Source organism: Phragmites australis, chromosome 1 (genome assembly GCF_958298935.1).
Source record: "Phragmites australis chromosome 1, lpPhrAust1.1, whole genome shotgun sequence".
Classification (NCBI taxonomy): Eukaryota; Viridiplantae; Streptophyta; class Magnoliopsida; order Poales; family Poaceae; genus Phragmites; species Phragmites australis.
The window spans coordinates 36,726,341-36,739,042 of NC_084921.1; the positions used below are offsets into that span (position 1 = coordinate 36,726,341).

Genomic DNA, 12,702 nt, shown 5'->3' on the forward strand with positions numbered 1-12,702 from the left:
GTTTGAAGGCGATGATGACTGACTTGTCAGAGATGTCTGGGATCATATTACGCCTGTCGCTGAACCGGCAAATGAAATCTCGAAGTGATTTGTCCTCACCTTGGTTCAATTGATAGAGATTGTTCTTCATTCCTAGTCACTCGAATGTGCCTTCGAAGTTGGCTATAAACTGAGCCTTCAACTCGACCCATGATCAGATCAAGTTAGAAGATAGGTTCAACAACCAGATCCTAGCAGGTCCATCGAGCGCAGTCAACAGATAATTAACCATTATCGTGTTGTCGTTGCCCGCTGCTCGAATAATAGTGGTATAGAATTGTAATCACTCATTGGGGTTGATCTTTCCATCATACTTCAGATTGGGCCTGTCTTGAACTTCTCGGGCCACTGCATCGACCTAAGCTAGTGTAAGAAAGCTTCGCAGGCTCCATCGAATTTTTCAGGAGGAGGAGGGGGAGGACTATCATGCATGTTCCTTCGAGCAGGGGAGTTATGTCGACCATCTCGTCCTGGAGATCTGCGATCGTAATGACAGTAGTTGTCCTCACAACGTTCCTCATGGCGGTTGTCTATCACTATACGTAGATCATGCTGATTGTGAGGAATATGATTCCTCAGGTCGATCGTGCTGATTGTGAGGAATATGATTCCTCAGGTTTCCTAGGTTCCTATGCCTATGGATATGGCAGTTGTAGTTTGGCCCACAAAGTGGTGCTCAGGCTTGATCACCTAAGCTTCCTACCTGGGATCCCTCGACTTGGGAATACTCGCGTTTATGGCTCCTCGAGCTGGCGCTTTGCCTACTGGGGTGCCTAGAGTTGCTAAGATTGTTCGCTCGAGCAACTTGGATCCAGGCCACGTCGAGTGGGGTCCTGACATGGTTAACCATAGGGATCAAAGGATTCACTGGATCCGACTTCGAAAGATATCTCAGAATCAGATGGGCTCCCTGGACATTAGCATTCAGAGTGCTGAAAACATCGATTCCTAGACTTGGTTGTGGTCGAAACGATGCTGCTTTGTGGTTTCTATTTTGAGGGAGCTTGTCTCTCGATGTTTGAGCTGCTGGCGGTGGAGGTGTGACCCCTGGAAGTCATCGTTGAAGACCAGGACGACCTCCTGCGGTCTGTCGACGGAAAGTTGTGTCAAGAATACGTAAGGCTCTAGCTGTAGATGTCTCTGGTAGCATATCGCTCACAATGTCGATACCATGAGAGGCGGGTACTGCTGTTGGATCCTTGGGAATTTTAGTGTCAATGTTTACCATGGTGTTTGGATCTACCACCATTGGGTCAGCATGTGGGATATCAACTCTCCTGGCCATGAACACGAATTGAACTGTTCAGCTACTCTAGCTGGCGACGAAGTCATCGTCACCACCCTCGTCGTTGTTGGTGTCCATGCACTGAAGAACATTGGACTCCTTGGGATCCCACTTGAGATGTCCCACCTCGCGGTATGCGTCCAATGGTTTGGACTCGATAATACCGGTATGGATCAGTTCATCTTGATGGTCCGAGCGGAAGATCATAGTTCTGAATATGATCTCTGATCTGGCTAGGGGCGATTTGAGGGTGATCGTTGTTGACCCGAAGTGGTCGTAGAAGCCGTCGTCGGAGAATCCGGTGCCGATGTGTACCCGAGACACAGTCGATCCTGAAAAGCAGAAGAACCCTACCTAGCGCGCCAACTATCGAGGATTTATTCCTGACAATGTGTCCAGATAATAACGGGGTTAACCTCATGAATCAGAGATCGAACATGAAGCGAGGCAACAAGATGTATATAGGTTCGGACCTTTGATTGGAGTAATACCCTACGTTATATGTGGATGATTATGTATATGTATTCACTCGAGTACAGACAATGTGGCTAACATATTACAAGGAGTATATCGGATCTAGTCTAAACTAGGGTTAAAGTCGCCGAGTTACTTCTATGTCAAGGTCCTAATGCTTGCCTCGAGTAGCCAGGGAAAAAAAAAAAGAGAACCTCCCCCAGGGGATCTGAGTCCCGCCTTATATAGAGGTGATATATCATCTACTATCCGTCCATAATCGATAAAGAGTCCTTTTTGTCGTCCAAGTAAATAAATTTGTTATAGATACTAGTCTTCTCGAATTGGATAATTAATAGAGACCTTCCTATTATACACCTTTTAGATTCTAGGAGTATCAGGTACCGTATATTCGGTTTCGTAATATCCAAAATTATTAAATATGCACACGATATACCTCGTTCATATATAGTATACTCTTTATACGTATATACTTATAGTTAGATATTCGACAAATAGTGGTCTCTTTACCATCAGCATTCTAAAGTTGCCATTATGGTCTCCATTAGTTGGTCATATGTGCATTTTTTTCAGTCTCCTTTCTATGGTAGGATCCTATGTTCTGATTTCGCATGTTCTGTCTCATAATCCTTTTCACGATGACTGCTCGAGTGGGGCTGATTGTTTGGCAGTTCAGAACTGAAAGGGTCACTTGAGGCCATCAGATTTACGTGAACCCGCTGTTCCCTTTGCTTATTGCGCTTATTGGACACTGCATAATCCTCCAAAAGCATCCATAAAGAGATACTTGCTGATTGTGACCTTACATCAATGGCCACTCCATGGTACCTCACACGTCTTTTTTCTTCATACTTTGTGTGGTCATGTCCCTTCTTTCAATTGTAAATAAGCACTGAGGAAAGTATGTCTTTAAAAGAATGTTGTGCCTCGAATTTAAGCTGATTTAAAGAGAACGAGTTCGACTGACTATTAGCATTGTGAGAGACTTGACACCCTTCTTCCAATTGTGATCCACGTAATCCTGATTTAAGTAGCTGCGTTGACGTATGGACCTACGGTGCTGGTGCTGTCTGTTGGATCCTGCTATTGATTTCTCGAATTCTTTTCTACGCACAATTTGTCGAGTTGGATTCCATTCGTTCATTCTCTTCTCGACGAAGAATCATCCCATTTCTTTAACTTTCCAATTGCAGCGCGTGTGGAAGGCTTTGAGGGTGGCGGCGAGCGAGCATCAAGCACCACTCAAATTGTTCCATTATTCGGTCCCACACTTTGCATATTGCGAGGACACCATTTGTAAAGATCATATTGGAGGACTAGTTGCCGTCTCCTAGTCCTGCTCTTTTGATGCTGTTGCATATACGGCGTATATGTACGAGATTCCATGGAACACAGGAACCTGTCTTGCTTTGCGCATCATGGAGGAGAGGAGCTTTATTGAGTTGAAATGTTTAGGACAAATGGTGTCTTGTGGTGCCACAAGTGGAAAGCTTAGCACAAATGTGGCATGCCTTGCCTTTTTGTTGCAATGGCATTACTTGGTGCGGTTTCAGATGTCTAAAGGAACAGAGGAGGAGCTGGCTCTAGTGGGCTTGCCACTCACTGTCTTTTCCTCCCATGTTTCAAGGTAAACTCTTTTTTTTCTTTTTCTGGTTTTTTGCTTGTGCATGTCAAGAAAGATGTTTTTAAAAGCTGTTTTGGTCCCATGTCGAGTAATTTAAATCTGCCGGGAGTGAGGGATTATGTGTCACTTGCTTGATGTGTTTTCCTTTTTCTTTTATTTCAGCAGTTGATACTCTGCAAGGTGCTTTACTCCATTGTTTCTTGCCGTTGTACAGAGTTTCAGAGAGCCAAGGTGTCTACAAAATAGATGATACACAAAATCTAGATATAATCATAGATGCTTCGGTCTGAATACGATTGGTCTGTAATTCAGTATGTTGCCTAAGGCCTTGCCGACAGAACTACCCAAAAGCATTGCCCACATTTCTTCAGATGACCATCTCATTTGCTGCTAATTGGCAACATGCTTCTGATGTGCTCCATGCATGCCCAGTACTTAGCATATCTTACAACAGGGTTAATCTTGCTAGCTGCAGTACCTACTCTAGTTATGAGAAATTGACCATACGATTTTTTGCCCCTTTGCACGTACTAGTTGCTCGACATGGAAAGGTTGGTCCCCACAGGCACTAGGTCCAGAAAAGATGTAAGCCCTCACTCCTTCAGAGTTCAGACCATGCATGCATGGAGATGGCTTCTTCTATTGTTAATCTGAAACAGCGCCGGTCACTACTGAATTACTGCCATCTTTGGAGAGAGAGAGGGAAAGAGAGTGGTCACTGTGCTAGCTCCAGGCCTCCAGTCCAGCTAGTCACTGTAACCGCTCAGAAGTGAGTACTGTTGCAGGTAGCCGCGTTAATCCCCTTGCTTCACACAGTTAATGCATAGCCCTGTTTGTATCAGTGTCCTAAACCTAGATTCTCAACGGTCAGTTCTAAAAAGTAGACGCTCAACGGTCCTAGAAAGAAGAGAGCAAATTGTCCAATGGCATCGCTAACGATTTGCTAGCCCTGCTTGAGGTTCGTGTTCATGTTCTAAATAACACGTTACACGCGTGAGATTTAATTAAGTTGCTGGAGGGTTTAGTAGGGTTGAGTCATTTGTTTCTGAGTTGTGTAGTCTGTTTCAAGATTTTTTGATGCATGTGATCGCGAAAGATCATCGATCAATCCAAGCTCGCTCGGCCGGGAAGAGATCACGCCGGGCGCACTCCGGCCCAAAAGCGTGAGAGATCAGCAAAGTGACATGAGCGCACGCACGTGATCGACCGGCCGCCGTCGACAGCGGCGAGGCTCGCGCGGCAGGGGACCCAACCCCGGCCAGGCCTGCGCTGCGTGCTGCACGCGCTACCTGCTGCCTGCGGTTGCATGCACGCGCCTACGGCGGAGCACGTTGCGTACGAGTCCAGCGTCCAGCGGTGAGGAAAAAAAAGGCGAGACGAGCGGACGCGGTGCCCGACACGGCGCCGTAGGTAGCATGGTCCATCGCGGGGCGCGCCTAGCCTATACATGGCCACGGCACGGCATGGCCATGGCACGTTGCTTTCGCGGCCCTGCGCCCTGCGGCTGCTCTGCTGGGGTCGGGTGGCCGCAGCTAGCAAAAGCCTCTCCCGCCGTGGCCCACGGGAGGAGGCCGCCATTGATGTGTGCTACTCCTACCACTAACGCTACTGCGTAGGTAGGATCGAGCCGGTACGGACGTACGAGATCTCGTTGCCTCAGCTGTCGTGCCGTGCCGCGCCGCGGTCGAGCGTCGCGCGCGGGTGGGTGGCGTGGGGTCTGCCGTTGTCTCGGGCTCGGTTCGGCCGTGTGAGCAGCGCGAGGGGTCGCGGTCGCGTTGCTTCGGGTTGGCTGGCGGCAGCGTTGCGTTCCAAGAAGGGACGCGCGGCGGCGGCGGCGGCAATTATTTACGGCGAGGCCAGGTCGCGCCTAGCAAGCACTAGCAGCAGGCAGTGCGGCTGGGTGGGCGACGTGCTTCGCCGCATCGGTGCGGCCGTGGCCATACCGTGACACGTCGCGTGCGGAGAACGCATGCGGCAGCTCCGTGGGCTTCTGCTGTCTTTTCGTTCATATTGGTGGACGGGGCTTATCTGCTGAGGAATTTCTGACATTAGTTGAAAATATTTATTTGTTGCGAAAAACTCTCTGTCGATTATGACGTCATACATGAAGAATAGTGTTAGTTTCTTCCCTCGTGAGCTCTAGAAAAATATCTGGTACTATTCCTGGAAGATGATCACGTGCTCAACATAATTCGTAAATGGAGAATCATACTCCAAATAAACCATATATAGGTTGCCTCTCAAAATAAACCATATTAGCTGGTTTCCGATGTAGTTGTGGCATGTGTGTTTTTGTGCTTGATGCGCTGTCCTTTCCTTTATTGCCCAAAAAAATCGATTTTTTAATCATTGATTCGTTCCACGGAAAACTAATTTTGTCTAGATTGATTAGCTTCCCAGATTCAAGTCCCATTATGCGGCAACATCAACGCTGGATATATGTCCATGCATATTTGGTTACTTATTAGGTAATCCTATTTATTATTGACAGGGATGAACAATGTGCCAGTATGGTAATATGCAAACTTGTGTCTTTGAGAAAGAAACAATAAGTTTTGATCCACCAATTTGCACCGGGGTTCGTTCTCCTTTTCATCGCGGTACAGCATAGTGCGAAAACAATCTCTCGATCACTTTAAACTACGCATGGCCGTCTCAGAGAATTTGGAGGCCCCGAGCGAAAAATTTAAAACAGACCCTCAACTTTCAAAATTAAATATAGCTCTTCTATCTTTTTTTTTCTTTTGACGTTTTTTATAGACAGATTTGTGTTTCCTAATCCTAGCTCCCGAAGACATGGCAGAATAAGAACGCCTTTGAAATGCGCAAATACATGATTGAACAACAATAATAGGAAATGCTAGAAATTTAGGAACCTCATCACGCTTGCTCCAGACAATGAGACATGTGCGGGCAATGCTCACTAGCGATGAAATGCATCAAAAAAAAACCTGATTAGGGTGCTTGTATGGCGTCCAGAGGCTGTAACGTGAACGGCCGGCTTCTTCGAGCCTTCGATTGCCAAGTGACACACTGACTCGAGCCCAATCGACCAATTGACGATGACACGCAATGACACGAAGAGGTATTGTGCGCGAGTTCACAAAGAATAAAATAAATAGGTGAGATTGGAGTGGGCGGATTGACGGATTCATGGTCACCCACGGGTCTCTTTATTTTCTGGAAAATCGTGGATTTTACAGGAAATAGGGAAGAAATGCAGAAAGGCTTGTGGCACACTAATGGAGAGAGAAGGCTTGTGGCAGAGCGATGGAGAGAGAGGCGGTTAGGTAATGGGAAGTGTAAGGCTGTTAAAAAAACTAGAGGTTTGCGAGCTATTCGAACTCGGTTCATTAAAAGTTTGATTTGAGATCAGCTCGTCTGAGAGTTGAGCTGAGCTCGAGCCTATCTCAAAACTCGTGAGCCTTTTATTCTATTCAATAATTTAATAATTTATACACTTACTTAAAAATAGAGAAAGAAATTTATAATATTTGACTATTAATGAGTCGAGCTCGAGCTCGAACTTGCCTCTAAGCTCAAACGGTAACTCAGGCCTGCTAAAGCTCGACTCGAGTTCCTATCAAGTTTGAGCTTATCATGCTAGTTTCGTTCTAACTAGGCTGGTTGATAACCCTAGGGAAGTGTGCTGCTCGTGGGAAGTTTCGGAAGGTGGAGCGTGGAAAGAGTGAACGGTAGCTAAAATACTTCGTATTGGTACCATTGCTTCATAGAAATGGCATTTTGCTTCCTTCTGAGAGCTAAAAATGCCCAGGGACGGGTCTGATTGGATGGTAATCTAATGGTTATATATGGCTGTATAATAACAAAATTATATTCATTTAAACTTTAGACATTCCCTTAAAATATATGCCATCCAATCATAATCACAAATGGATGTCGTTTTAAGACTCGTTTGGGAGAAAAGTTTCGGATTTTGGCCAGAATGTCTGACAAAGGGTGCTTTTAGCAACTAATTCGAATTCAAAATGGAAGAAACATTTTCTTTTTTCCATTGCAAAATAAACAAAAAGTGGGTTCCCCAGTTTCTAAATCACTTCCTTATTATTTACAATGTATTCCTCTATCGAGAATCAGAATTCATCCAACTAGCCAAACGATTACGTAAAGTGATTCTAATTCACCAAAGAAATATTTTCAAAAAGAAACTAGAACCAAATTATTTCTAGAAGAATCAAGAACCCTATCAAATGAGCACTTAGAGTTGAGCAAGGACGTAGATGGAATGACAATGCTTCTCTTAATTATTTTTTATAGAAAAGTGTAGAATTAATATTAAAAATACTCAAAGCATCTTTAACAATATAGATAATTGTTATTTATAAAATTTGTACATATACCAATACTACCTCTATTTCACAATATTTGTCCACAACACATCATGCGCCTTGACCAACGAAGTATTATATCCAAGAAAAAAAATCAGTGAGAAATGACCATCCATACCTTATTAAATGACATGATACAATCATTTTTATCTTTCAAATCATTTAATTAGGAGTAGAGTGGAAACATTGCATAATTATAATCTTGATTTCCTTAATAGATAAATATTTTGAAAATGTATTCTCCAAGACCATAGACAAACATAATGAAATGAAAGTAGATAATATATAGACATCTCCCTCATAGCTTAAATATAACACAATCTATAAAATTAATGTAGGTCCATAATTAACATAGACTGCAAGATCAATGAATTAAATGAGTATGCTATCTATTGGTTAATAATATAACTTTTATATTTTCTTATTACTCTCTCTTCTATATAGACTATATATATATATATATATATATGATGTGGATAATATTATAGCTAGCTGATATGTATGGTTACACCCTCCCTCCTTTCCCATGCACCACATGGAGGAGTAATGTTAATTAATAACTATAGGTTACCATGAAATTAATGAGGGCAAAATTTGAATAAATAGAGAAAAGTTATATTGAAATCCTAGAGCTATATATATAGTAAATAGTAGAGGAGATCAAAATGGGTATATTTATTATAAGAGGGATAAATTTCTTTATTTTAAAAAGTCCAAAATAAAAATATAAAAAATATCTCTACTATATAAAACACGACTTGATTTCCGTGTCATTTCTTCCCCTACTATCCTCCCTCTAATAAAACATCTAAAATTTGAATAATGTATCCACTTTTACCATCTATTATCGTCCTCAATTATCCCCCACCTTATTACAATTATAGACATATGACTCATTTTACTAACAAAAATAAATAAATTAGAAGAAAAATTAGTAGATAATCTTCTATTCTTTTTTATCTCATCTAAAATCAAACTATGCTATTACTCTCGATTCGATTGATAACACTCCAACGATATATTCATATCTAAATTTATAATTAATATTATCTAAATTTATAATTAATATTATCCTATTCAATATTTATGTTTTATCTCTAGACACTTATGAAAGGTAGAAAGTGGACTATTCCAACTCCCCGTGCGATATATAAATACGGACTCCCGCTGCAAACGGCCTCCAGAGTTTCTTTCCACTCGCTCCTCCCCTGCCACAACGCTGTTAACTCCCAACGCAAGAACGCATCGCCGCCGCCATACCCTGCCTTCCCTCTCTCCGCCGGTGCCGGATCCTCCACCCACCGCTCCTCTGTCGGTCTAGCGGCGGTGGAGATCCATCCGCGCGAGGACTCATTCCTTCTTACGCTGGTGAGTAATCCGGATGGATTCCTCTGTTCTTAGAGTTAGTTTTCGTTCTCAATCAAACAACGACTATTCACTCTCTCCATTTAGTTAGTTGTTGATTCGTGCGCTGCATGGTGCCTTACTAACCAATCCATCCGTCCATCCATGGTTGGATTAGGTTCTTCTTCATCGCGCAAGATCGACATTGTTTGATCTTGGTAGCTGATTAAGGTGCTGGTGCGGTTTATTTTCCAAAAATTTTGGGGCACTAGTGAAGTCCGCCCCTGCCACTGAACAGATGTCCTGCATTGCAGGAACATGGTGACCTGTAGAAATACCGTCTTCTCATCTGTGTGTCATATGGCTGTTTCTATTTGGGAAGAGTTTCATAGTACTCTAGTTATCCCAATACAAAAGAAAAAAAACCTCGAATGCTCATATGTTTTTGTCCAGTGTCTACCACAGCATGTAAAAAAAATGTGCTAATAGTGAAGATGGCACTACTGTAAATTGATAATAACGATTCTTGTAGCGGAAGAGTTATGCCGCTCAGTATTACATATATGTGTCAGTTTTACTGCTTTCGAAATAGAGTGGTTGGGAATTGTATTAGAGTGGTTCATATAGGGTGTGGTATATAGCTCATCTAGTTGGCACGCGCTCAGCTGCTCAGCAGTAACTGATAGCTCAAATATCTCATTTGGTTAAACCGAGTATAAAATATTAATCAACTAGATTTAGGCACCATTTTGTTGATCAAGAATAGGCCAATGTTTTCTTCCAAAACAATATGAATATATGATTAGGGGGAAACTGTTTGCAGCTATTTTCTTAAGAGCACATCTATTTTGTTTTTTGCTTCAGGTCATCTCTCTGTCTGCGTGTTGCTTCATGATTGGTCTCATGGAAGACCATGGGTCATGGGATTCTCTTTCAGTTGATCACATTGGAACTCCTGCATTTAACTCTGGAGTCGTTTCTGAGGCTAGCAATGGAAGCAAAGAATTATCAGTTTCATTGGACATGGTCGTTCCTGATGATATCCTAGAGAGAATCTTCACGTTCTTGCCTATAGCAAGCATGATAAGGGCAGCAGCAGTATGCAAAAGATGGTACAGCATTATCTATTCAAGCAGATTTCTTTGGACCCACATGTTGCCTCAAAGGCCGTGGTACTTCATGTTCACCTCTAATGAAACTGCTGCTGGGTATGCTTTTGACCCCATCCTCCGGAAGTGGTATGATTTAGAGCTTCCTTGTATTGATAAGAGCAGTTGTTTTGTCTCTTCTTCTTGTGGCCTAGTTTGCTTCATGGATAATGACAACAGGAACACCATTTCTGTATCTAACCCTATCACAAAAGATTCCAAGAGGATTTTGGAGCCTCCGGGTGTAACATTGCCAGATTACAGTACAATTGCCATAAAGGTTGATCGTTTGTCTCATAATTACACCATTACATTGGCAAAATCCAAGCAGATTCCTGAAGATTTTGTCAGATGGGATTTTTCAGTATACAAGTATGACTCATGGAGTGGTACATGGGTAACTGCTGTGAGCGAAGTGTTCATCGGTTGGAGAGGGGGTGATGATAGTGTAATATGCGATGGAATCCTGTACTGTTTAATTCACTCCACCGGGGTTCTTGGCAATGTCAACCCCCGTCATGGCCTTATCATGTATGACCTTGTTGCTGGACCTTCTGAGACTTCGTTAATGCAAACGTCAATCCCGGTACCTTGTTCTCTCACATGTGGACGTCTGGTAAACTTAAAGGAGAAGCTGGTTTTGGTTGGCGGAATTGCAAAGCACAACAGACCAGACATCATTAAAGGAATAGGAATATGGGAACTCCATGAGAAACACTGGCATGAGGTAGCTCGGATGCCACACAAATTCTTCCAAGGATTTGGCGAATTTGATGATGTTTTCGCCAGCAGCGGCACGGATGACCTTGTCTACATACAAAGCTATGGTGCAACTGCTTTGCTTGTTTTTGACATGATGCAGAAGCAATGGAGGTGGTCAGTAAAATGCCCTGTGACCAAAAGATTTCCTCTCCAGCTTTTCACTGGCTTTTGCTTTGAGCCTCGGCTTGATATCACTGCTTAATATGTACCAGTTTATCTTTTTACCTTTCAGTGGAATCAGATCAGCTATCATGTTATTATTCATGAAAATCCATGCAAGTTTTGTCGCATTCTTTCAACCATTTTGTTGTTTTCCTTTTCTGAGTTCTGCCCCTGCCTCATTCGTTCTGCTGGATGCAATAAATCTGTAGAATATTATATGTGCTGACTTACATATCATATTATACCTGCATTAAAATGTACCATTTTGTTGTTTCTTTTGCAAAAAAAACAGTATATAGATGTACTTTCCTTATCTGATTTCCCAGTTCTGCCTTGCACTCGGCAACACCTGCATATGCTGTCTGTACTTAATAGAACCACTTTGCATGTTTAACTTGGTCCATATAAATGAATGACAGGTTGGCAGGTTGCCCTTACACCACGACCAGACAGATAAAATTTGCAGTGCTGTAAATAATGTAACCTGCCTTTCTTTGTTTTCCGAGATCGTCCTATCCAATATGTTTTGAAACCACTCCTATCCTATATGTGATAGCCAATATTTGTCCTTTTTCGGTCTTGAGCGACAACTTCAACTGTATACATTTTTGTTTCTTGTGTCTTACTATTCATCCACGCTGGCCCTACATCTCCTGAGGTTGCTGCTGCAAACAGCTTGCACACTGGTCTCACCAAGCGATTGAAATTCGTTTCTCAGTGCCTTGCTGATTTTTGTAGAAATCATCATGGGCCAAATCAAGGTTTCCTCTTGTGGGAGCTGTCCCCTCCTTTACTGCCTCTGATACCTTCATGACCATGAACCTGCAGCATGGTGCAAGTGAGCCAGAGAGGCCATTGATGAAGTTTCAACGCTTGTCACAGCTGCTGTTGTGTACAAGTAGTGCAGCTGAGGCATTAATGGCTTAGCCGTACCTGTGGTTCTCAGGATGCTGTTTTTTCTTTTCTTTTTTGCTTTTCTTTGAGAAGGATTCTCAGTATGGTGTCGTGCACTTCATGCAGTGCATATGGTGGTGTTTGTTGTTTTGCACTGGTTTTCATCTTTCTACCAGCTTGCTGTCTCTCCATGTGGTCTGTTTTGTGACTGATGTTTTACTTTTACCTCGACACGGATCCTTGTTTTGCTGACCTCTTTCATCAGAAGCTTGTGAGTCTGATGTGGTCTCCATGCAGGATTTTATTTGATTTTCTGGGTAAGGAAGTGATCTCATGTCGTTTGCTGTTGCTACCAAATGTCACAGATGAGGCCTACCACCTGAAATGATTTTGGTATTGTCCTCCAGTTCCAGTTCGGCTGTTATGTAGGCTTGGCCAATATGGATAAGTGATGATGCCTGCTGGCTAAACATGAAATCGAGAACGTGGTTGTACAGTGTGTAGTGCGCAGCATCAGGTTCAGTTCTGACATTATTTGCAAACAGGGAACTTTGGCTGTCTGTGTGGATACTGTATAGTAGTTGGGTTCTTTCCAGTGATAGTTTGTAATGGCACATTTGT

At 42.9% G+C, this 12,702-nt stretch overlaps 1 protein-coding gene across 1 annotated transcript; it reads left to right on the top strand.

The window, feature by feature from the left end:
• Window positions 1–8,964: 8,964 nt before the first annotated feature.
• Window positions 8,965–11,429, top strand: LOC133917090 (F-box/kelch-repeat protein At3g61590-like). Its single transcript, XM_062361066.1, has 2 exons — window positions 8,965–9,139; window positions 9,980–11,429. The coding sequence occupies exon 2, from the start codon at window positions 10,007–10,009 to the stop codon at window positions 11,225–11,227; it is 1,221 nt and encodes a 406-aa protein (XP_062217050.1). The 5' UTR covers window positions 8,965–9,139; window positions 9,980–10,006; the 3' UTR covers window positions 11,228–11,429.
• The last annotated feature ends 1,273 nt before the right edge of the window (window positions 11,430–12,702 follow it).

Excerpts from the sequence above, each read along its gene's own strand:
- LOC133917090 (XM_062361066.1), top strand. The coding sequence starts at position 10,007 with ATGATTGGTCTCATGGAAGACCATGGGTCATGGGATTCTCTTTCAGTT.